Consider the following 25620-nt stretch of genomic DNA (forward strand, 5'->3'; position numbering starts at 1 on the left):
ATGGAATAGTTAAAGGGTAATAATAATAATAATAACATATCTGTGAGGCGAATATTTGAGTGACTCACCAGATATCAACTGGGCTCTTGAAAGCAGAAACAGTAAGGGGGAATACTTCATATAACAACACCATCAAATGTGCAGATTAAACTATTAAGAATATTATGATCTGCCTATTCAGCCTGCCTATTAATCTGCCTATAATGCCCGCCTATTCATGAGCCAATGACACCTGGCCACCACGCTCCATTTTGCTCGCCATCTGTAATTTAATTAACTACAGAGGCATAACATTTCATCAAGCAAGGTATAATTTCACTGACATTTGCATGGTTCCAATAGCTATTTACATTTGTAACTCTACATTACATTTGTTGAAGTAGAAGTGACTATTTGTTTCCATTTGATAAAAATGTTATTTCTAGTGGACTTATTTGACCCTATTGCTTTCATCAGTAGTATCCTTTCCTAGTGGGCAGGTGACGAGGAAAAGGTGACGAGGAAAGGAAGCTACTCACATTGGTCAGCCCTCCATGGTGACGGTCTCCTCAAGCTCAGAACCATAAAGCATGGTGTCCTGAGTGACAGGCAGATTGCATCTCGAGTTGCTAGGGGGGAGAGAAGAGGAGCGTGAGAGATGAATCAGTCAGCTCCACCCCTCCTCCTGATGGATGGCTCATTGGCCTTCTCACAGATGAATCAGCTGTGGAAACATTGTATATAACCTAAGTGCCTTATGGCATTCTGGCCCCTGCTCTGCCGTCAGCTGCCTTATTACTACCATTCTGACTTCATTTACATAAAACAAACAAATGCCATTACTACTTATTGGTGTGTCCTTTAACTAAAGGCCTGGGTAGTGTAAACACACCAAGTTCTAATGTTCCTCATTAAGTTGATCATAAATGAGATGTCTGTCTGCTACTAGCAGCCAAAACAGTCAAGTACGTTAGTCAATAAATGCAGATGATGTTCTAGTGCCATTCACACCTGGTACTACTTAAATTGATGGTGTGCGTGCACACTTCCATTCTTTATAACATGAGACCATGGCAGTTTCATCACTTTATTCATGAGTTGAATTATTTATACCAACAAACAAAAAGTCTCTCTCCCCTCGCTCTCTCTCCGTCTGTCCCCCTCTCCTGCATCCACTTCACAACCGTTCTGTTCCCACCAGTGATGTGGTATGACCCTTGTGCAGGGCCATAAAAGATCAGGATCACAAATTAAAATCAACTCGTGCCAGGAAAATAAAACACAAAAATAACACAGTTAGCTCTTCACTTTAAGAAAACATAAGGGGTATTGATTTAAAAAAATTATCCACGCTCTCCCACTACTCACACTTTTGTAAGATTTGTCAGTTCGTTCATCCATTCATTAATTCAATCACTCATTCATGTAATCTCACACAGACAGAAGTAATAGGTTAAACCCATTACACAAAACACTTATTTGGGACACGGGAGAAGGGACCCGTCTTGGGACATATTACACCTCCCTCCCCACCCATCCCCTCATTCAAACCCACCCAGATACAGCAATATCACCAATAACCCCACATAGGATCAGCCATTTATACTGTTTGACATCAGCTAGACTACCATAGACGCAGAGTCATGTGAGAATCCCTTCACATAAAAAACAACAACTAAAAAACACTGTAGTTCCACTTACTGGCTAGGATGTGTACTTGCAAATACAGGACCTTTATTTGAAAACACTCCCCCATGTTTGGATCAAAGTACAGTATCTTGGAAGTTGGAATATTTTGCATGACATGGGGCATTGATGACTTCTTACAAAACAAACCCTTCAGACGACGACTCCCCCCCCCCGCCCCCAGAGAATTAAAATAAACCCCCCCAAAATACAATAAATAAAATGATCATAACATTTATGGGGGAAAGGGAAAGGCAACGAGAGAGGAATGGAGGGAGAGAGAATAAAAAGGAGAGAAACATTTTGTTCTGTTTTTTTCCCCCCTGAGCCAGGGACTGAAATGAAATTGTATTTACAGACAGACTGAGGAGAAGGAGCCTGGTCGCTGCTACGCCAGCTCTCCTCTGCTAGACAAAATAAAATGAAATTACAAGAACAATATAATAACAAAAAAAACTAAATAAAATAAAAGGTACTTGATATTTACAGTTTAGCAGTGAGAGAAAGAGAGGGAAGGAGAGAGTGGGAGAGAGAGGAACGGAAGGCTCCAGAAGTGGTTGGGGGATTATTAGAATTGTTTTGGTGCGGGTATTTTTGATCAAACCATCATCATTGTGTGGTGATGAGTGGGGAGGGAGAACAGGTGTGGTCGCTCTAACGCATGGTGAACATGCAAGTCTGTGTTGGCGGGCCGGAGAAAAACGAGAAGGTTTTACTGATGCTAAATCACTGTGATGCTGTTAGGATCTAGACTTACAAAAACAAGAGTGCTACAGTGTGTTGATTTGGAGATGGAAGATGGCCAGCGAAAGTCAAACACACACAAAACTCATTCACACACACATTCATTTCAACACACACAAGCACACTTACACTTCAGATCTCCCCTACATGCAGTGCAATTGTGCATCTAGACTGAATTGAGGAAGAACAAGAGAGATTGGGAGGAGTGAAAGTGCCAAGTACGTTCAAAGCCGACGTGACAGAGCTTTGGTTCAAGTACGGCTATATGGCCATTGGTGTACAGGTGTGACTGGAGCAGCCCTACCACTCCCTATACACAGGTTGCATTTCTCCATTGCACAAGAGGTGCAGCGGGCCCCTACGGCTCCTCTATTCCCCTTTGGAGATGTGCAAAGCTTACTTCTCACCTACACACACACACGTCTCCAGCTAAACTGACTGGGACAAGAGCTTATAGAAACTGAATATGTACATTCCATTCTTTTAAAAAGGTCCCTCTTATTCAAATAAAAGACATTAAGACTTTCACCTCAACGTTTCTCCTCAGAAACAGTTTAATAAAACAGCTTGCGGTTCCCACCTTTGGATTCTTTTTTGAATCACCTGTGTGATAAAAGCTTCTAAAATCACCTCATCCAATTTAAAATGCCACAGACAAAGGCCAGTTCAATTTGCTGCTGTTTGGTATCCAATTTGATAAAAACAAATAAAAACATGGTTCTTCAATTTTCAGAACTACTTAACACTTTGGACTTGGTTTGGGAGTAATGTCTTGGTAGATGAACAGCAACATTCCCCAGAGTTGTCCCATTGGCTGCAGGGACTGATCTGTCCACTGACCACGTGACCGTTTGGTTTTTAACCTCTACAACGGTAGATTGTCGTAAACTGTCTGAACTGAAACGTGAGACAGGCCTCAGTTTCGACGCATCCCATTCACTGGCATACATCACTAAAACAAAATGCACTTCCAAATAAATAAAACATTTCTTTTTTTTAAGGGATAAAAGTTGATTAGCAGAGATTATAATACAGAAGAGCTTTCGCCAGATTCACCCATCTTCTACAACCCAACAGTCACTAGACCACTGCCACTAACTGATATTTTTTACACCTATAAATGGGAATATTCAAGGGATAGATGATTTTTTGAGTATTTTTGTTTGTATGTGTACATGTATAGTTGTTTTTGAAGTTTGGAGCCAAGAGGGGGTGGAAGAGTAGGATGGGGTTGAGAGGAAAAGTGGAAATACGGGGTGAATGGGGGACAGAAGAGGAGGGGGGTTCAGGTGCTGTTGTTGATGGATCCAGGTGCTGAGCTGGGCTGGGTGGTACTGTCCGACACACTGCCATCTGGTGGAGAGATACACAGGACATCAGATACACACCACACTAAATGTTGATTTCAAGCTATATCCCCTATCCTTGTCTTGTAAATATGTAGTCATGTATTGAACATGTAATAAGCATGTGTCGGGTAGGCTGTGCTGTACATACCGTGTAAGGCAGGTGATGTCTGTGCGCGAGCGTGAGGAGGAATGAGTGTGGAGTTCAACTGGGGCTGGATAGACAGCTCTGAGAGAGAGAGAGAGAGAGAGAGCCCGAGAAAGAGAGCAAGAGATGAAGTTCACACTACACACAGAGGATACTCAACATACACGCTTCAGACTTATTCTGGAAAACTGAAGGGATTACAGAAGCTTGGGGCAAAGAGGAGGAGGGCATGGCTACCGACTGAGGGTGTGTAGAGTGTGGACTCACCGACGGGGCTGAAGTTGAAGAGGAGGGGCAGTTCTCGTCCGCTGGGCAAACGGGCAGTGGGCTGGCGCAGCTCGTCGAAGAAGGCGTGGGCGCAGGCCTCAAGGGGGGACAGCCTGGTCACAGGGGTGTACTCTAGCAGACGGGAACACAGGGAGATGGCCTCCGGGGGCGTACGTGGCTTAAACACCTGATACAGGGTCAAGGAAAAAAAACAGCATCTTGTTTGACTAATTTAGGCTGTAGTATCTGTTCCATTTCACAATGTTCTCTCTCATCTGGTGCCAATGGAAGACAATTGTGTTAAGGCTATTTAGATAGAGCTGAGGGCGGAGTGTACCTTTGTCCAGGGGTGTGCTTTGATCTGGGGAAATTTGAACTCTGTGTAGTTGGGATTCATCTCTCGGATCTGCTCTCTCGTTGGAGTCCCCAAAACCTGGAAGAGTGAAAGACGCATGAAGTTCCTCCAAGAAAGATCACGCCTACCACCACCATAGACCTATACTCCCATCTCCCACCCCTACAGTTTGGTGTCCTCTCCTCTCAGCTCCCAGGTCCCCTCTTCTCTACCTTGATGATCTCTACCAGTTGGTCCACTCCGCTGTCCCCGGGGAAGATGGGCTGTCCCAGCAGTAGTTCGGCCAGCACGCAGCCCGCTGACCAGATGTCAATGTTGGACGTGTAGTCCGTGGCGCCAAAGATGAGCTCGGGGGCGCGGTAGTACCGCGAGCAGATATAGGACACGTTAGGCTCCCCGCGAACAAGCTGCTTAGCACTGGAGACAAGATGGGGAGAGAGGTGGTCAGTCAGAGAAAAATACATATCCAGACAGACAAAGAGTAAGACAGAGATCCATTTAAACAGAGAACAGTATCGCAGCATTTACACAGGCAGCCAAATTCTGATATTCTTTTCACTAATTGGTCTTTTGAAATATCTGAAAAGACCAATTAGCGTAAGAAATATCATAAGAAGTGGGCTGCCTGTGTAAACGCAGCTTAAGACACACAGACACAGGCTGAAACATTCAGAGATGGCCAGAGGTGCTCACTGACAGACAAGCAGACTAACCTGCCGAAGTCACAGAGTTTGAGGATGGCTGTCTCGGGGTCCACCAGCAGGTTCTGGGGTTTAATGTCTCTATGACACACGCCCTGGGAATGGATATAGGCCAGACTGCGGAACAGCTGGTACATGTACACCTGGAGGGATAACACAGGACACATGATGTTAACATACACACACTTCAGGTGTGGAAAGTATGTTTAAAAAAAAATGCTATAAAAAATAAGCACACACAGTTCGCAGCACAGCAGACAGTCACTGCAGCACTGATCATCAATCTGCTCCATTACTACTACAGTCATGCCAAGTGACCTTCCAGCTACCGTTGGTCACCAACTTCACTGCACTCAGAACAGTCAAACATTCTGGATGTATGCAACTTACTCAAACACATTTCAACAACTTGTGGGTTCTCTGCTCTAGACATGCCAGTAAAATGCTCCCATCGCAAAGCCTAGAGCTAGCATAGCAGAAGATGTGACTGTGTGTGTGTGTGAGTGTGCGTGTGTTGGGGTCTCTGTTGGGTCGTTACAGTGGCTTGCGAAAGTATTCACCTCACTTGGCATTTTTCCTATTTTGTTGCCTTACAACCTGGAATTAAAATGGATATTTTGGGGGTTTGTATCATTTGATTTACACAACATGCCTACCACTTTGAAGACGCACATTTTTTTTGTGTGTGTGAAACGAACAAGAAATAAGACAAAAAAACAGAAAACTTGAGCATTCATAACTATTTACCCCCCCCAAAGTCAATACTTTATAGAGCCACCTTTTGCAGCAATTACAGCTGCAAGTCTCTTGGGGTATGTCTCTATAAGCTTGGCACATCTAGCCACTGGGATTCTCAATTGGATTGAGGTCTGGGCTTTGACTAAGCCATTCCAAGACATTTAAATGTTTCCCCTTAAACCACTCGAGTATTGCTTTAGCAGTATGCTTAGGGTCATTGTCCTGCTGGAAGGTGAACCTCTGTCCCAGTCTCAAATCTCTGGAAGATAAACAGGTTTCCCCTCAACAATTTCCCTGTATTTAGCGCCATCCATCATTCCTTTAATTCTGACCAGTTTCCCAGTCCCTGCCGATGAAAAACATCCCCACAGCATGATGCTGCCACCACCATGCTTCACTGTGGGGATGGTGTTCTCGGGGTGATGAGAGGTGTTGGGTTTGGACCAGACATAGCGTTTTCCTTGATGGTCAAAAAGCTCACTTTTAGTCTCACCTGACCAGAGTACCTTCTTTCATATGTTTGGGGAGTCTCCCACATGCCTTTTGGCGAACACCAAACGTGTTCGGTTATTTTTTTTCTTTAAGCAATGGCTTTTTCCTGGTCACTCTTCCGTAAAGCCCAGCTCTGTGGAGTGTATGGCTTAAAGTGGTCCTATGGACAGATACTCCAATCTCCGCTGTGGAGCTTTGCAGCTCCTTCAGGGTTATCTTTGGTCTCTTTGTTGCCTCTGATTAATGCCCTCCTTGCCTGGTCCATGAGTTTTGGTGGGCGGCCCTCTCTTGGCAGGTTTGTTGTGGTGCCATATTCTTTCCATTTTTTAATAATGGATTTAAAATGGTGCTCCGTGGGATGTTCAAAGTTTCAGATATTTTTTTATAACCCAACTATGATCTGTACTTCTCCACAACTTTGTCCCTGACCTGTTTGGAGAGCTCCTTGGTCTTCATAGTACCGCTTGCTTGGTGGTGCCCCTTGCTTAGTGGCGTTGCAGACTCTGGGGCCTCTCAGAACAGGTGTATATATACTGAGATCATGTGACAGATCATGTGACACTTAGATTGCACACAGGTGGACTTATGTGACTTCTGAAGGTAATTGGTTGCACCAGATCTTATTTAGGGGCTTCAAAGCAAAGGGGGTGAATACATATGCACGCACCACTTTTAAGTTATTTTTTTAATTTCACTTCACCAATTTGGCTATTTTGTGTATGTCCATTACATGAAATCCAAATAAAAATCAATTTAAATTACAGGTTGTAATGCAACAAAATAGGAAAAACGCCAAGGGGGAGGAATACTTTTGCAAGGCGCTGTAGCTGTGTTACTGGGCACACAGGTGCAGGGACAGAGGAGGAGAAAAAAACCTTTATTTTATTTTTTATTTATTTTTTAAAAACCTTTTTGAATGAAATATTTACTGTTCAATTCTAATAGTTTGTTGATGTTTTGTGTCTCACTTCTGTTTATTGTTTATTTAACTTGCTTTGGCAATGTTTTCCATGCCAATAAAGCCCCTTTGGATTTAATTGGAGAGAGAAAGGGGCTGAAGAGTAGTTAGGGAAGAAGAAGGGAACAAGGAGAGAGGGAATGAGGGAAGGAAGAAAGATACAGATAAAGAGATTAGGGAGGGATGAGAGGGAGTGTGAGGGAAGGAAGAAAGATACAGATAAAGAGATTAGGGAGGGATGAGAGGAGAGGGAGTGTGAGGGAAGGAAGAAAGATACAGATAAAGAGATTAGGGAGGGATGAGAGGAAGTGTGAGGGAAGGAAGAAAGATACAGATAAAGAGATTAGGGAGGGATGAGAGGGAGTGTGAGGGAAGGAAGAAAGATACAGATAAAGAGATTAGGGAGGGATGAAAGGAGCAGAGGGAGAGGTGGAGAGGAGAGTGTCTCCTGAGTGGCGCAGTGGTCTAAGGCACTGCATCGCAGTGCTAACTGTGCCACTAGAGATCCTGGTTCGAATCCAGGCTCTGTCGCAGCCGGCCGCGACCGGGAGACTCATGGGCGGCGCACAATTGGCCCAGCGTTGTCCAGGGTAGGGGAGGGAATGGCCGGCAGTGATGTAGCTCAGTTGATACGAGCATGGCGTTTGCAACGCCAGGGTTGTGGGTTCGATTCCCACGGGGGGCCAGTATAAAAAAAAATATGTATTCACTAACTGTAAGTCGCTCTGGATAAGAGCGTCTGCTAAATGACTAAAATGTAAAAATGTAAAAAATGAGAGTGTTGAGGTGCTGAGTGAGGGCAGTGTGTATAATCAGTATGCATCTCCACACCACAGGCGAGAGAGAGAGCAGCTGGGTGGACTGAGGCAAATGGGCCATGAGACAGATAGTCCTCTCTGCTGCCACGGGGCATAGCACACACAATACTAACACAGACAACACTACTAACAACGTAAGTGCCCTTTTAAACAGGCCACCAAGCATATTGCAAACAGAGAAACTGAGTTTATCTTTCCCTCCAATTCTAAAACACTGAAGTAGGTATGGTCCCCAAAAAATCAGATGTAGGAAATGAAGAAAGAATGTAGATGTGTTGGAAAAAAGAGGCGGCAGACAAAGACTATCGGAGGTCAGTGAAGAGTCAGAGCAGAGAGAGAACATAACATCACAATGTGTTTTATTCTCGTCAGGAACCTTGGGGGATGAGTCCTCTATTCAAATACAGTACCATTTAGGGTTGGGCGGTATCCAGAGTTTCGTATCGTCATACCGTCCTCATCTCATAACGGGATTTACGGTATTACCGGCTTAGTACACAAGGGGGCACCACAAAACAAAAAAAGCCCATTGGGCGTCTATTACCAGAACGCTAACAAAATTAGTACAAGTAACGGCACATTTCCATGAGGCTGATAGCTAAATACGCTAGCGAGCGCAAACGAAAATAAACGAATTGCAAAGACAGGCAATCCAGCTCATAAAGTTATAAATATATAGGTAGGAGCTACCGAATGTCATTTTTGGTGAGTTTGGACATTTACAAGCGAATGAGAACAAGAGACATTGTACAAATGAACCAAGTTGACGCATGCTTGTCTGAAGGAGGAACAGTACAGGCTATGGAGCAGCATGTGTACACGCTGTGTCTGTGTGGGGGAGGAGCAGACGGGCTGAGAACGGAGAGGGGAAAAAACTCATCCAAAGGGCTTTGACTTCTCAATCACGGCAGAAAGCGAACACCATTTGATGCCCCGTCACCTTATTAATTCAGCCACTTACTTAGTTAACGCCAGCATGAAAAATGTATGCACTCACTAACCGTAAGTCGCTCTGGATAAGAGCGTCTGCTAAATGACTAAAAATGTAAAATGTAAAATAACTAGCAAGGTAAACTTAGGTGTGGCGTTAATGAAGAATTCTTCATTTTGGGCTCCCGAGTGGTGCAGCGGTCTAAGGCACTGCATCTCAGTGCTTGAGGCGTCACTACAGACCCCCTGGTTCGATTCCAGGCTGTATCACAACCGGCCGTGATTGGGAGTCCCATAGGGCGGCGCACAATTGGCCCAGCGTCGTCCGGGTTTGGCCGGTGTAGGCCGTCATTGTAAATAAGAATTTGTTAACTGACTTGCCTAGTTAAATAAAGGTAAAATAAAAATATATATATCTTTTTCTTTTATTCATGAAGGAAAAAAATATCTAAAATGCTTCTCATTGTAATTTCTGCTCGGCATCAGACTAATTTTGTGCTTCAGTTGTACTTCTCCACTCGAATGAGAATTCACAGACGGGCATTCTATCAGCAGACAGTGCTCTGATGTGTAGCTACTTTTCTCTGGTACCCTTCCTCAGTGTAGCCTACTTTTCTCTGGTACCCTTCCTCAGTGTAGCCTACTTTTCTCTGGTACCTTTCCTCAGTGTAGCCTACTTTTCTCTGGTACCTTTCCTCAGTGTAGCCTACGTTTCTCTGGTACCTTTCCTCAGTGTAGCCTACTTTTCTCTGGTACCTTTCCTCAGTGTAGCCTACTTTTCTCTGGTACCTTTCCTCAGTGTAGCCTACTTTTCTCTGGTACCTTTCCTCAGTGTAGCTACTTTTCTCTAGTACCTTTCCTCAGTGTAGCCTACGTTTCTCTGGTACCTTTCCTCAGTGTAGCTACTTTTCTCTGGTACCTTTCCTCAGTGTAGCTACTTTTCTCTGGTAAAATGCAAGATTAACTTTAAGCAAAACCTTAGGAAATGTAGCACGCTACATTGTTTCTATGATAAACAGAAATATGATGCATTGTTTTTGCAAAAAATACCTTGCTTTTTCAATGTAAGCTCATTTACATGTGTGGCTGCCAGCCAAATAGCATTGCACTTCTGTTGTCATCTGATGAAAACGAAGCTAATTTCTGCTGAATGTGTTGCACTAATATATATTCTGGGAAGGAAAACTATAGTTCCATGTCCCTGATCACTCTATTGAGCCAAAAAAATTAAACTTGACTTTCAATATACAGCTGGAGTCACCTGCTCCCGCTTTCTCCCGTGGCTTAACTTTTCTGGGGAACTACGGTAAGCTTCATTATGTAAAAGGATGTGACAGGTGAAATGAAGAACGTGATCCGCTTCATATCCTAATGTATTGCACAAGTTGACTGCAGGTATTTACTTAAAAAGTAGCTAGAAATACTAACATTTATCGAAAAACTTCAAATAAATAGTTTCAACAGTGTTGAAAAACCATCCCGTGGCAATTTCCAAATACCCCGGTATACCGCCCAAGCCTAGTACCATTTAATTTAAATGGAGAACTCTGCCTCGAGCAGCATGGAGCTTAAAGAGGAACGATGGGGGGGTGAGAGATGAGGAGAAGTCTGAGTGACAGACTGAGTGAGAAAAAGGGAGAGGGAGATGAACGAGAGAGAGAAAAGGGGTAGAGAGAATGAGGATAAAAGGGAGGGAAAGTAAAAAGAGAGAAACAGGGGAAGAGAAGAGTGAGTGCTTTACCTTGACGTATATAATGGGGATGGTGGTCTTGGCCTTGTTGAAGTGCCGGGCCACCCTGTACACGGTCTCTGGGACAAAGTCCAGCACTAGGTTCAGATACACCTCATCTTTCTGTGAGGGGAGAACAATAGGAGAGACGAGCAATGTTGTTGAATCAATTTCTGGAGTCTGGATTTGTCTTTTTTACTGCATAAAAGTGAAAATATCAAATGTTGTTCCCAATACCAGGCAGTGAAAGTTGTACATACCTTCTCCCCACTGGAGTAGAAAAAGTAACGTAGCCTGACGATGTTGCAGTGGTCCAATTTCCTCATGATCTGTAGTTCTCGGTTCTGGAGTACAGAAATAGCAAGGGGGTGTCATTTAGGTCTTAAGATTTCATCAATTGAGCAGTAGTAACATTGAGTTATGGGGAGATAACATACAGAAATACACCTAATAGAGTGTGAGTGATGGGGGGCAATGGTGTGTGTCTGTAGACTGACAGTGGAAGTGAGTTGCGCTGTGTGTGTGTGTGTGTGTGTGTGTGTGTGTGTGTGTGTGTGTGTGTGAGACCAGTGTTTTAGTCAAGTCACTAAACCGAGTCGTGTGCTTGAGTCCGAGTCGAGTCACCAATGGTGAAGTCCGAGTCCCAGCGCTCGAGTCCTGGTCCAAGTGCTCAAGTCTGAGTCACTGGGTCGGAGTTTAACAAAAAAAGAACACAATAATATTGGTTTATGTGCACATAATAATAAAACATGTTTGAAAGCAAAAGGAATGAGTCGGGGGTTCTTTAGACATATTTTGTATTTGTTACTAATGTTTTTTTGCTCGCTTGTATTGCCGGCTTGCAAGCGCGATGCTCGTATGTTGCTAGAGTCGCGCCTCTTGATTTGGCTCGGATTTGGTAGAAGAAATCTGCCCAGCAACAACTAGTGGCGGTCTGGCGGGAAGATTTTCATGTGAGCATTGAAGTAACGCAAAGATTTTCCTCCAGTTGCACAATGGTCATAATTGCCTGCAATATGCAAAAGCCTATGAAACAAATAAGGCCTTCATACACAGGCTCACACATTTTATTTTAATAGAATGTTCAATAGTTAAGCTGTCAAATCAGTAATTATGTTTTGACGGGATGAATGGTCTCTGGACAGAATTGGCTATTGCTCCTGTAAGATCTTTTTTCTCCAATAATTGTAACAGGCTCTCTGCTTTTTGTAATCGCCCACTGATGTGTATTTTTTTTTATTCCGGAGTGAAAACCAAAGGAAGACTGGGGAAAGTGGGAGGGTACAGCGAGACAAATTCAAAGACAGTCTACTTATCAATCCTCAAGGCGAGAGACAATAGCTAGACTGTTGTTTTCCTTTTCAACTCAATACTATAGTTTAATTTCATAAAGCAGTTTGTTTCTCTTAACCAGGCAAAGTTAAATAGTAGGCTGGTGACTGTGCGCTGTGTAGCATATATACCCCTTGATTTATTGTTGTGTTACAGCCTGAATTCAAAATGGATGAACTCATTTTTTCACCCATCTACACACAATACCCTAAATTACAAACTGAAAACAACTAAATTAAATAATAATTTGCCACATTTATTGAAAGTGAAATACAGAAATATCTAATTTACATAAGTATTCACACCCGAGTCAATACTTTGCAGAAGCACTTTTGGCAATGATTACAGCTGTGAGTGTTTCTGGTTAAGTCTCTAAGAGCTTTCCACACCTGGATTGTGCAACATTTGGCCCTTACAGTGGGGAAAAAAAGTATTTAGTCAGCCACCAATTGTGCAAGTTCTCCCACTTAAAAAGATGAGAGAGGCCTGTAATTTTCATCATAGGTACACGTCAACTATGACAGACAAAATGAGAAAAAAAAATCCAGAAAATCACATTGTAGGATTTTTTATGAATTTATTTGCAAATGATGGTGGAAAATAAGTATTTGGTCAATAACAAACGTTTCTCAATACTTTGTTATATACCCTTTGTTGGCAATGACACAGGTCAAACGTTTTCTGTAAGTCTTCACAAGGTTTTCACACACTGTTGCTGGTATTTTGGCCCATTCCTCCATGCAGATCTCCTCTAGGGCAGTGATGTTTTGGGGCTGTCGCTGGGCAACACGGACTTTCAACTCCCTCCAAAGATTTTCTATGGGGTTGAGATCTGGAGACTGGCTAGGCCACTCCAGGACCTTGAAATGCTTCTTACGAAGCCACTCCTTCGTTGCCCGGGCGGTGTGTTTGGGATCATTGTCATGCTGAAAGACCCAGCCACGTTTCATCTTCAATACACTTGCTGATGGAAGGAGGTTTTCACTCAAAATCTCATGATACATGGCCCCATTCATTCTTTCCTTAACACGGATCAGTCTTCCTGGTCCCTTTGCAGAAAAACAGCCCCAAAGCATGATGTTTCCACCCCCATGCTTCACAGTAGGTATGGTGTTCTTTGGATGCAACTCAGCATTCTTTGTCCTCCAAACACGACGAGTTGAGTTTTTACCAAAAAGTTCTATTTTGGTTTCATCTGACCATATGACATTCTCCCAATCCTCTTCTGGATCATCCAAATGCACTCTAGCAAACTTCAGACGGGCCTGGACATGTACTGGCTTAAGCAGGGGGACACGTCTGGCACTGCAGGATTTGAATCCCTGGCGGCGTAGTGTGTTACTGATGGTAGGCTTTGTTACTTTGGTCCCAGATCTCTGCAGGTCATTCACTAGGTCCCCCCGTGTGGTTCTGGGATTTTTGCTCACCGTTCTTGTGATCATTTTGACCCCACGGGGTGAGATCTTGCGTGGAGCCCCAGATCGAGGGAGATTATCAGTGGTCTTGTATGTCTTCAATTTCCTAATAATTGCTCCCACATTTGATTTCTTCAAACCAAGCTGCTTACCTATTTCAGATTCAGTCTTCCCAGCCTAGTGCAGGTCTACAATTTTGTTTCTGGTGTCCTTTGACAGCTCTTTGGTCTTGGCCATAGTGGAGTATGGAGTGTGACTGTTTGAGGTTGTGGACAGGTGTCTTTTATACTGATAACAAGTTCAAACAGGTGCCATTAATACAGGTAACGAGTGGAGGACAGAGGAGCCTCTTAAATAAGTTGTTACAGGTCTGTGAGAGCCAGAAATCTTGCTTGTTTGTAGGTGACCAAATACTTATTTTCCACCATAATTTGCAAATAAATTCATAAAAAATCCTACAATGTGATTTTCTGGATTTTTTTCTCTCAATTTGTCTGTCATAGTTGACGTGTACCTATGATGAAAATTACAGGCCTCTCATCTTTTTAAGTGGGAGAACTTGCACAATTGGTGGCTGACTAAATACTTTTTTCCCCCACTGTATTCTTAAAATAATTATTCAAGCCCCGTCAAATTAGTTGTTGATCATTGCCAGAAAACCATTTTCAGGTCTTGCCATACATTTTCATGTAGATTTAAGTCAAAACTGTAACTCGGCCACTCAGGAACATTTACTGTCTTCTTGGTACGCAACTCCAGTGTAGATTTGGCCTTGTGTTTTAGGTTATTGTCCTGCTAAAAAGGTGAATTAATCTCCCAGTGTCTGGTGGAAAGCAGACTGAACCAGGTTTTTTTCTAGGATTTTGCCTGTGCTTAGCGCCATTCAGTTGTTGTTTTTTATCCTGAAAACCTCCCCCCGCCTTAACAATTGCAAGCATACCCATAACATGATGCAGCCACCACTATGCTTGAAAATATGGAGAGTGGTACTCAGTAATGTGTTGTACTGTATTCAGAACAAAAAGTTAATTGCTTTGTCACATTTTTTGCAGTATTACTTTAGTGCCTTGTTGCAAACAGGATGCATGTTTTCGAATAATTCTGTACAGGCTTCCTTCTTTTCACTCTGTCAATTAGGTTAGTATTGTGGAGTAACTACAATGTTGTTGATCCATCCTCAGTTTTATCCTATCACACCCAACTGCAACTGTTTTAAAGTCACCATTGGCCTTATGGTGAAATCCCTGAGCGGTTTCCTTCCTTTACGGCAACTGAGTCAGGAAGGACGCCTGTATCTTTGTAGTGACTGGGTGTGTTGATTTATTTTATTTTATCATTTCACCTTTATTTAACCAGGCAAGCCAGTTGAGAACAAGTTCTCATTTACAACTGCAACCTGGCCAAGATAAAGCAAAGCAGTGCAATAAAAACAACAACACAGAGTTACATATGGGGTAAAACAAAACATAAAGTCAAAAATACAACAGAAAATATATATACAGTGTGTGCAAATGTAGCATGTTATGGAGGTAAGGCAATAAATAGGCCATAGTGCAAAATAATTACAATTAGTATTAACACTGGAATGATAGATGTGCAAGAGATGATGTGCAAATAGAGATACTGGGGTGCAAATGAGCAAAATAAATAACAATATGGGGATGAGGTAGTTGGGTGGGCTAATTTCAGATGGGCTGTGTACAGGTGCAGTGATCGGTAAGGTGCTCTGACAACTGATGCTTAAAGTTAGTGAGGGAGATAAGAGTCTCCAGCTTCAGAGATTTTTGCAGTTCATTCCAGTCATTGGCAGCAGAGAACTGGAATGAATGGCGGCCAAAGGAGGTGTTGGCTTTGGGGATGACCAGTGAGATATACCTGCTGGAGCACATACTACGGGTGGGTGTTGCTATGGTGACCAATGAGCTAAGATAAGGCAGGGATTTGCCTAGCAGTGATTTATAGATGGCCTGGAGCCAGTGGGTTTGGCGACTAATATGTAGTGAGGACCAGCCAACAAGAGCGTACAGGTCACAGTGGTGGGTAGTATATGGGGCTTTGGTGACAAAACAGATGGCACTGTGATAGACTACATCCAATTTGCTGAGTAGAGTGTTGGAGGCTATTTTGTAAATGACATCGCCGAAGTCAAGGATCGGTAGGATAGTCAGTTTTACAAGGGCATGTTTGGCATTCATGAGTGAAGGAGGCTTTGTTGCGAAATAGGAAGCCGATTCTAGATTTAACTTTGGATTGGAGATGCTTAATGTGAGTCTGGAAGGAGAGTTTACAGTCTAACCAGACACCAAGGTATTTGTAGTTGTCCACATACTCTAGGTCAGACCCGTCGAGAGTAGTAATTCTAGTTGGGTGGGCGGGTGCCAGCAGCGTTCGATTGAAGAGCATGCATTTAGTTTTACTAGTGTTTAAGAGCAGTTGGAGGCTACGGAAGGAGTGTTGTATGGCATTGAAGCTCGTTTGGAGGTTTGTTAACACAGTGTCCAATGAAGGGCCAGATGTATACAAAATGGTATCGTCTGCGTAGAGGTGGATCTGAGAGTCACCAGCTGCAAGAGCGACATCATTGATATACACGGAGAAAAGAGTCGGCCCAAGAATTGAACCCTGTGGCACCCCCATAGAGACTGCCATAGGTCCAGACAACAGGCCCTCCGATTTGACACATTGAACTCTATCTGAGAAGTAGTTGGTGAACCAGGCGAGGCAGTCATTTGAGAAACCAAGGCTATTTAGTCTGCCAATAAGAATGCAGTGGTTGACAGAGTCAAAAGCCTTGGCCAGGTCGATGAAGACGGCTGCACAGTACTGTCTATTATCGATCGCGGTTATAATATCGTTTAGGACCTTGAGCGTGGCTGAGGTCCACCCATGACCAACTCGGAAACCGGATTGCATAGCGGAGAAGGTACGGTGTCATTCGAAATGGTCGGTTATCTGTTTGTTAACTTGGCTTTCAAGAACTTTCGAAAGGCAGGGCAGGATGGATATAGGTCTGTAACAGCTTGGATCTAGAGTGTCACCCCCTTTGAAGAGGGCGATGACCGCGACAGCTTTCCAAACTCTGGGGATCTCAGACGTTACGAAAGAGAAGTTGAACAGGCTAGTAATAGGGGTTGCGACAATTTCGGCGGCTATTTTTAGAAAGAAAGGGTCCAGATTGTCTAGCCCAGATGATTTGTAGGGGTCCAGATTTTGCAGTTCTTTCAGAACATCAGCTGTCTGAATTTGTGTGAAGGAGAAGCGGGGGGGGGGCATGGACAAGTTGCAGCGGAGGGTGCAGAGCTGGTGGCCGGGGTAGTGGTAGCCAGGTGGAAAGCATTGATACACCATCCAAAGTGTAATGAATAACTTCACAATGCTCAAAGGGATATTCAATGTCTGCTTTATATATATATATATATATTTACCTATCAACCAATAGGTGTCCTTCTTTGCGAGGCATTGCAAAACCTTGCTGGTCTTTGTGGTTGAATCTGTGTTTGAAATTCACTGCTCGACTGAGGGACCCTACAGATAATTGTATGTGTGGGGTACAGAGATAAGGTAGTCATTCAAAAATCATGTTAAACACTATTATTGCACACAGAGTGAGTCCATGCAACTTCTGTGACTTAAGCACATTTTTACTCCTGAACTTATTTAGGCTTGCCATTACAAAGGGGTTGTCCCTGACTGAGTCAAAGGCGTTGATTCAGTCAGGGACATTTTCAACATGCCCCTGACTGAGTCTGTAATACCAACATGTTTCAAGCAGACCACCATAGTTCCCGTGCCAAAGGACACTAAGATAACCTGCCTAAATGACTACCGACCCATAGCACTGACGTCTGTAGCCATGAAGTGCTTTGAAAGGCTGGTCATGGCTCACATCAACACCATTATCCCAGAAACCCTAGACCCACTCCAATTTGCATACCGCCCCAACAGATGATGCAATCTCTATTGCACTCCACACTGCCCTTTCCCACCTGGACAAGAGGAACACCTACGTGAGAATGCTATTCATTGACTACAGCTCAGTGTTCAACACCATAGTGCCCTCAAAGCTCATCACTAAGCTAAGGATCCTGGGACTAAACACCTCCCTCTGCAACTGGATCCTGGACTTCCTGACGGGCCGCCCCCAGGTGGTAAGGGTAGGTAACAACACATCTGCCACGCTGATCCTCAACACGGGGGCCCCTCAGGAGTGTGTGCTCAGTCCCCTCCTGTACTCCCTGTTCACCCATGACTGCATGGCCAGGCACGACTCCAACACCATCATTAAGTTTGCCGACGACACAACAGTGGTAGGCCTGATCACCGACAACGATGAGACAGCCTATAGGGAGGAGGTCAGAGACCTGGCCGTGTGGTGCCAGGATAACAACCTCTCCCTCAACGTGACCAAGACAAAGGAGATGATTGTGGACTACAGGATAAAAAGAGGACTGAGCACACCCCCATTCTCATCGACGGGGCTGTAGTGGAACAGGTTGAGAGCTTCAAGTTCCTTGGTGTCCACATCACCAACGAACTATCATGGTCCAAACACACCAAGACAGTCGTGAAGAGGGCACGACAAAGCCTATTCCCCCTCAGGAGACTGAAAAGATTTTGGCATGGGTCCTCAGATCCTCAAAAAGTTCCACAGCTGCACCATCGAAAGCATCCTGACTGGTTGGCAACTGCTCGGCCTCCAACCGCAAGGCACTACAGAGGGTAGTGCGTACGGCCCAGTACATCACTGGGGCCAAGCTTCCTGCCATCCAGGACCTTTATACCAGACGGTGTCAGAGGAAGGCCCTCAAAATTGTCAAAGACTCCAGCCACCCTAGTCATAGACTGTTCTCTCTGCTACCGCACGGCAAGCGGTACCGGAGCGCCAAGTCTAGGTCCAAAAGGCTTCTCAACAGCTTCTATCCCTAAGCCGTAAGACTCCTGAACAGCTAATCATGGCTACCCGGACTACTTGCACTGCCCCCCCACCCCCAACCCATCTTTTTACGCTGCTGCTACTCTGTTCATTATTTACGCATAGTCACTTTAACTTTACCCACATGTACATATTACCTCAACTAGCCGGTGCCCCCGCACATTGACTCTGCACCGGTACCCCCCTGTATATAGCCTCCCTACTGTTGTTTTATTTGACTTGACTTGACTGTTGTACAATTTGATTTGAATACTTATTGACTCAAGACATTTCAGCTTTACATTTTTAATTAATTTGTAAAAATTGTGAAAAACATAATTCCACCTTGACATTATGGGGTATTTTGTGTAGGCCAGTGACAAAAACATCAATTTAATATAAATTTAAGCTGTAACACAACAAAATGTGTAAAAAGTCAAAGGGAGTGAATACTTTCTGAAGGCACTGTATGATCGGAGGCAGTGTGTGAGTGGGGCCTGCCTTCCGGTCTGCCGAGACTCAGTGCTTGCTTTCGCCGCAGCTCACCAGCTGATGCAGGCTGCGTGTGCCGGTGTGGCGCGTCCTTCCCACTGCTAGCTAGAGAACAGAACCCTCGCTTCTCTACGCACCCAGTGCTGCTAATATTCTGCTTATCAGAGTAGCCTATCCAGTCCAAGTGCAAATATACGGGAAGGTGAGTCCGAGTCACCAATGGTCAAGAAGGTGAGTCCGAGTCACAAGTCCTGGACTCAAGTACTACAACACAGGCGTAGACTGCCAGTGGAAGTGGGTTGTGCTGTGTGTCTGTAGTCTCTGTACCTTAAACCTCTTGTCCTGCAGAACCTTCTTGATGGCCACCATCTCCTGGCTGTCAATGAGGCGGGCCTGGTACACCACGCCGAAGGAACCATTCCCGATCACCTTGATGTCTGTGTAGGACACCTCCTGTGGGCGGTCTGGACCCTGGCCTGGTGTGGCCACCACAGTCGTCACCTTGCCACTGTCTCCTGGGGGAGAGGTACAGAGGTCAAAACACATTATGATACATGACCACTTGTGAGGGGGGCTAAAGGACCCCAAGTATTTTAGAGGTTATCCAGATGAAGGGACACACACACGCACCAAACACACAGAGGACCATGACTTTAGAGGCAAGAAACATAATGACGGTCGCCTCATCCTTTCCCCACTCACCTGAGGGGAACCACTAAACAACAACAAATGTTCATCACTCCCCCTCTCTCCCTTCCGTCTCTAAATGGCCATAACCTCGGAAGGCTCTCCCCACAGACACACAACACTTGCTGGTAATGAGCTGTAGTAGCTACATTGAACCACCTCCACCCTGCGTCACCTTCCCTGGCTCCCCAAAGGGAGGCTGCACGCCTGGCTGTTACAGCTCTGAACTCTGCTAACCTCTTCACTCCCTCACTAGCTGGTTGGGACTAAATACTAGGAACCTGACAATACTGAGAAATGAATTCTTGCTTTCCTCAGTTTCTGGAGGTAATGGGCGATTTAACACGGTGGGATGGGTGAAAGTGAGGGCTCTCCAACATAGCTTTGACAGACTGTCATCATGTCAGATCTATAATTGCTGTCTTCAAGGAAGGGAGGGTGCGTTTATAAAGTGTTTGAACGGGGCCACTGTCTGTTAGGGCCGGGACAATACCAGTATTGCGTTACTCAGTATCTTGGCAAGGAAACAAAACACGAAGCGGTTTAACTTTTTTAGGAAAAAATTAGTTCTGTTGTCAAAAATCATTATGTTGTCATCCATTTTCCAAGCAATAGCACACAATATTTTACATACAGCAGGTTTTTAAATGACCAACGAGTTTGGTCTGCTTCATGTTTTCATTTTAGCCATTGAAAAAAATATTGCAATACTGGTATCGTCACAGCCCTACTGTCTGTCCGATGTGCGACCATTCTCTGAGTTCATGCAGTGAGTGACAGTTCTACTTCGGGTCAGATGTGCAGCTCAGCGTGTTGGCTGTGTGTGTGTGTGAGAGAGAATGGTTGAGGGTGAACTGACTGACACACCAGTAGCACCAGAGAAGCACAGATTGTGGAGGGAGGAGGAACACTACAGTAGAGGTAGGGCCTGGAGCCAACTAGCTTGTCAGAGCCTGTGATAACATTGAATGGACAGTACAGTAGCACGCCTAGTGAGTGTGCACCAGCTCCTCCATTCGCCTGCCTCAACATGACCATGCTTCTCTAATAGCTCTGTATCTCCCAGTTCTACTCGAACGTCTGACAAGGCCTCTAGAACAAAGCTGTGTAAGTGGTTGACTAACTTGAGATTTTGTTGAGAAGACAAATTTGGATCTTCCTCTGCTGAAGATAGAGGAATTTCCAATTCTAAAGTCGGACTATGTCAGTCTCAGCAATAAGACTGAAATGGAGATGGAATGGCAGGAGGTTTTGTTCAGCACTGCTAAAAGCATTACGTGGGCGCAGTTGATTGATGGATTAAAGTCAACTCCTATGATGTAGACTAGACACCTCTGGATGCCTCTGTACGTCTGAAAGAGCTGGATGGTATGTTGTAATAAACACACCGGAGACTCCACACATAGCTTTTCATATACAAGTATACAAATGGTCATCATAGCTTATGGTAGGCATTAGATTCATTGATTAATCCAAACCAGATCTTTGCATGACTCACTAAACTATTCTTCCTTCTGACGTCACATACAAGCAGAGAACGTCATCTGATCTGTAATCATGTGGCTCACAGCGTTTGCGTCTGTGCAGTCCTCTTCTTAACAAGTGGAGTCAGAGGGGAGAGTTAAATATGAAACAGCAGTGGCATGATAGTCACTTTAATGATGAATGCAAAGATGAGCAGTCAGACAGATCAGCTGTCAGGGAAGTGCTTTGGTTCCTTAAGAGGAAGTTAACACAGAGGGCTGATGAGTAGGAGCGAATGAAAGAGTAAGAGGGAGCGAAGTGATTTCCAGAACACTCAGACTTTAGACTCAATTAACTCATCGCTCATTTCTAAATATAAAGTGACTGTACACATTACTCACTAAAAGGATTAACGATTTCACAGCCATGCATTACAACCCAACATTTATTTATGCCAGAGCTGCAGTATCCTTCAGAGTTTTGAGAGAGAGAGGTAGCTAGTTGGCTAGTATTGCTATGCAGTGGCTGGTCTGGCACTACCAATATTAACCTGATTAGTGGCACTGCCACTTACCCTCTAATAAAGTGATCCTCAACTCCCCAGCCCAGGTGGCCCACAAGTGCAGTTTTGTTCCAGACCTGGGCCCAGTTTCCCAAAAGCATCTTAAGGCTAAGTTCATCTTAGAAGCATAGGATCCTATGGTTCTAACGATGAACTTAGCCTTAAGATGCTTTTAGGAAACCGGGCCTAGTACTAATATAGACACACCTGTTGCAACTAATCCGCTGACCATCAAGCCCTTTATTAGTTGAATCAGGTGTGGGTGTGTTAGTGCTGGGCTGGAACAAATATGTGCAGTCATATGTCCCCAGGGTAGGAGCTGAGAACAATAGAGCAGTAGAAAGCTGAGATACGTCAGTAATGCTAAGTGCAGCCCCAGTGTTACTTCTAGCAAGCTAACAGTAGTGCAGCACCTTTGTTAGGGTTTCTGGTAGATCCAGACACCTCCAGACCAGGAACAATGCTTATCAGTGGGCACACCCTTCTAGGAACACTGTGCTGTGGTCAGGAGAGACCAAATCAGACCCCATTCAAAACCGAGGGTTGCCTTTAAAACGCCTGAACAGAGACTGGGCCACTGACGACCTGCTGATTAGGCTATAGGCTAGGTGTTCATGTATACCCTGCTGGACTGAGAAGACATTTGAGCAGCACCGTCTATGTGCTCGTCATTTATCTGTCGCTCACCTGTTTCCAGTCTTCATCTCCCACCTCTAGCCTATCTTTCCAATGATTCACTCTGCCTTCCTCCCTCCCACCCTCCTTTCTTTCCCTGCCACGCTCAATCTATCCACTCAAATCCCTTCTCACTGACGCTTCAACATCAGCCCATAGGGTTACATTGGTGAGCTGAGCACTTTCGCAGTGCAGTCTGAAGTGTCATGGTTGACCCAGGCCTAGTCTTCAACATGGCAGGGCTATCAGAATAGCAGTCAGTGATCAGAATGGAAACTGGTATGCAACATTTATGGTTTTCAACTGAAGAAATGTCAGCGGCAAATACATCTGAATTGACACAAGTGTTAGGTTTAATAAGGACCCACTAAAGTTACCAAAATATGGATACACTTTCAACCACCTCCTGACATATGGCAGAGTAGACTAGCTACTGTCTGTTTGACATGTACATTGTGGTGCAATGTTCCAGCTTTGGTTTTTCCTAAGTCTGACCTTGTCAACACCTCCTCCCTCCCTGTAGATATTCTGCCAACTGCCACCTCTGCATATCCAAACTACCATTGGGCATACAGTAAATTCCTGTCATTGTACTGGCTGTGAAAATTGATGAGAATGAGACCCTTTGGAAGAATCCTCACTGTGCGGAAAATCTCAATTGAAAGAAATAGGACTAGCCTACTTATGAAGATTATTTGATCAATATATGGACATGTGTCAAATGATGCAAATATGAGGAAAATCAATCATAGATCTTGAAAAATAACGAGATGAGACCAACACATATTGTATTTAGAAATACATGGTTATGATAGTATTATTCCAATAACAAGATAGATACCTAACGGTTCCTTACCACCCACATTATTGCTCAATCTAAAACGGTTGACCAAAGAACTGCAAAACAAAACTGGACTTGTAACGTTATAAAAATGACATTGACACACCTTTGACACAGCGCACTCCAGCAATCTGGCTGGCTAATTATATTCCTACCTTGGACAAGCTAACCAAACTGGCAAACTAGCACGTTAATTGCTATTGAACAAGTTCGCTAGTTTTCAAGCTAATTGTTCAGGGTCACATTAAGCCATGTCGTATAAATTCCCAATATATTACGTTATGTGAACTGAATTAACGTTAACTCCATCTCCCCAAATAGCATATATAGCTGTTAGCTAACGTTACACAGGTAACCTAGCTAACTAAGTAACCAGCTACATAACTTTCAATGCTAATAGCTAAGATTACAGGCTAACTAGCTAAATGAGGACGACGGTCAACCTCGTTTGATTTCACCTAGGTAGGTACAGCTAGTTACCTAACTGATGTCCGTTTTCCAATCTGGCTTCCAACGACATATCACAGAAATCTGGTTCCATTCGTATTTTCATCAATTTCTTCCCAGTTTCTAACATCGTAGATGTTTCGCCTCAAATGTTATACTAGTTAACATTAGCCAGATGAGCCACAATCAAAGCCCAACTTGATCCCATAGTCCCTTTTACAAAAACATACATAGCCTAGCCAGCCAGCTAGCTACCTACCTAGGTTAGCTTTGCGAAATGATAACATCGACAGTTTTATCAATTTGTTCAGTTAGATACTTGCTTTAAATGATCAGTACACACATATATCCCGACCCCTTCGTTTTGTGATCAATTAACTATACTCACGGGCTAGTTTCAAATTTCCGAAGCCAGCCGAGCTGCTCCCTGTGGCCTGTGAAGCCCCAGATTTTCCTGCAGAACTCCCTCCGGAAACAGACGATCCGGCGGCGGCTGAAGCGGATCCGGGAGCCCCTGGAGGCTCAGCAAACGAGCTGGTCCTGGGCCGCCCGCTGCCGCTCATATCTATGTGCGCTAAAGCCGGGGCAGGGGGAAAAGGTTGTTGCGATTTAGAGCCAAGCAGGCACAGAGTTGACCTATCTTTTCTAAAATATTCGTTACAAATTTAACTGCATTGGAAGCGTATCGTTTTAGCTAGTTTGTACGTCTCCCCCTTTCTTCTTCGCTTGGCACAGTGGTTGGACTTGACGCACAGCAACGCGCTGGCTGAAAGCATTGCTTCATGGGTAACGAAGTTTTGAGGGTAGGTCCAACTGGGGCATATTCATTACGCCAATTCTGTTGTAAAACGTTTCTTAAACGGAAGCAAACGGAACGAAACAGGGCGGGACCTACCTGAATTTGGCCAATAGAAACTCTCGCTTTCGTTGCAAAATGCAACAGTTTGGACTAATGATTACACCCCAGAAAGTGCACTTGCAGAGCATAGTGGTTACAAACGGTAAAAGTATACAAATAACGATCATATCATTATAGATAAATAATTTGAACTTCTAATAGAAAATGCACACCAAAGACAGCGATTCATAGTGCTTCTTCTTGTGCTTGTCTTGACAATTGTAATGCTACCAAATGAATGGTGACTGAAGAAATGATGACTGCTCTAAAATGTAATTTGCATTAAGGAGTTGAAAATGTAGAGCAGTGGTTCCCAACCTTTTTCGGTTAATGTACCATCAACTGAATTTTGCTCTGCCCGGAGTAGCCATGAAGTACCCCCTCATGTGCATTTTACCAGTAAGCCTATGGTCTCCTGAATCTTCTCAAGTACCCCCGTGGATAGGCCAAGTACCCCCAGGGGTCCTAGTACGCCTGGTTGGGAACCACTGACGTAAAGAAACCCAGGGGGGTCAACAACAGCATAAATACATCTCAAGCAAAATTTGGGAAAAGTCAGCAATGCAGTTTGAAGATCTGACCCCTAAGAATTACACACACACAGTGAGACAGACATACACACACACCAAGGTAGAGAAAAGAGCAGACCAAGTTGACCGTCTTGGCATGAAAAGAGATTTGCAAATCAAAAAATATAGCAGGTCCACATGGTGTTATCACCAGAAGAATTGAGAGTGGAGTCTTCTCACTGCCTGGTGGGCAAGCACCTTTAGCCACTCTAGTCTTCATTCAGACAACTTAGGAGTTGGAGCAGAGGTGAGTGTCAGCCTGTGGCAATTCAATAACAAGTTATAGAAGTCATTTTATTGCTGTTTCAGATGGCAGGGTTAGCAAACACTGTACAATGTACATATTCTCATTATGGTGATATTAATATAGCGCAGGGTTCTTCAATTCCGGTCCTGGAGGGCCAAAACACTTCTGTTTTTTATTTCTACCTGGTA

The 25620-nt window shown here is 44.1% G+C and overlaps 1 protein-coding gene across 1 annotated transcript; it reads right to left on the bottom strand.

The window, feature by feature from the left end:
• Nucleotides 1-1371: 1371 nt before the first annotated feature.
• On the bottom strand, nucleotides 1372-24617 carry LOC121542886 (glycogen synthase kinase-3 beta). Its single transcript, XM_041852489.2, has 10 exons — nucleotides 24107-24617; nucleotides 19370-19557; nucleotides 11152-11235; nucleotides 10904-11014; nucleotides 5239-5369; nucleotides 4738-4942; nucleotides 4508-4603; nucleotides 4171-4357; nucleotides 3907-3984; nucleotides 1372-3762 (listed from the first exon to the last, which is right to left on the bottom strand). The coding sequence occupies exons 1-10, from the start codon at nucleotides 24279-24281 to the stop codon at nucleotides 3695-3697; spliced, it is 1323 nt and encodes a 440-aa protein (XP_041708423.1). The 5' UTR covers nucleotides 24282-24617; the 3' UTR covers nucleotides 1372-3694.
• Between the last annotated feature and the right edge of the window lie 1003 nt (nucleotides 24618-25620).

This window comes from Coregonus clupeaformis, chromosome 28, assembly GCF_020615455.1.
Source record: "Coregonus clupeaformis isolate EN_2021a chromosome 28, ASM2061545v1, whole genome shotgun sequence".
Taxonomy (NCBI): domain Eukaryota; kingdom Metazoa; phylum Chordata; class Actinopteri; order Salmoniformes; family Salmonidae; genus Coregonus; species Coregonus clupeaformis.

Excerpts from the sequence above, each read along its gene's own strand:
- LOC121542886 (XM_041852489.2), bottom strand. The coding sequence starts at position 24,281 with ATGAGCGGCAGCGGGCGGCCCAGGACCAGCTCGTTTGCTGAGCCTCCA. Across the intron at positions 4,943-5,238 it reads AAACTCTGTGACTTCGGCAG|TGCTAAGCAGCTTGTTCGCG; the intron begins GTTAGTCTGCTT and ends TCTTGTCTCCAG. Across the intron at positions 3,985-4,170 it reads CTTCAACTTCAGCCCCGTCG|AGCTGTCTATCCAGCCCCAG; the intron begins GTGAGTCCACAC and ends TCTCTCTCTCAG.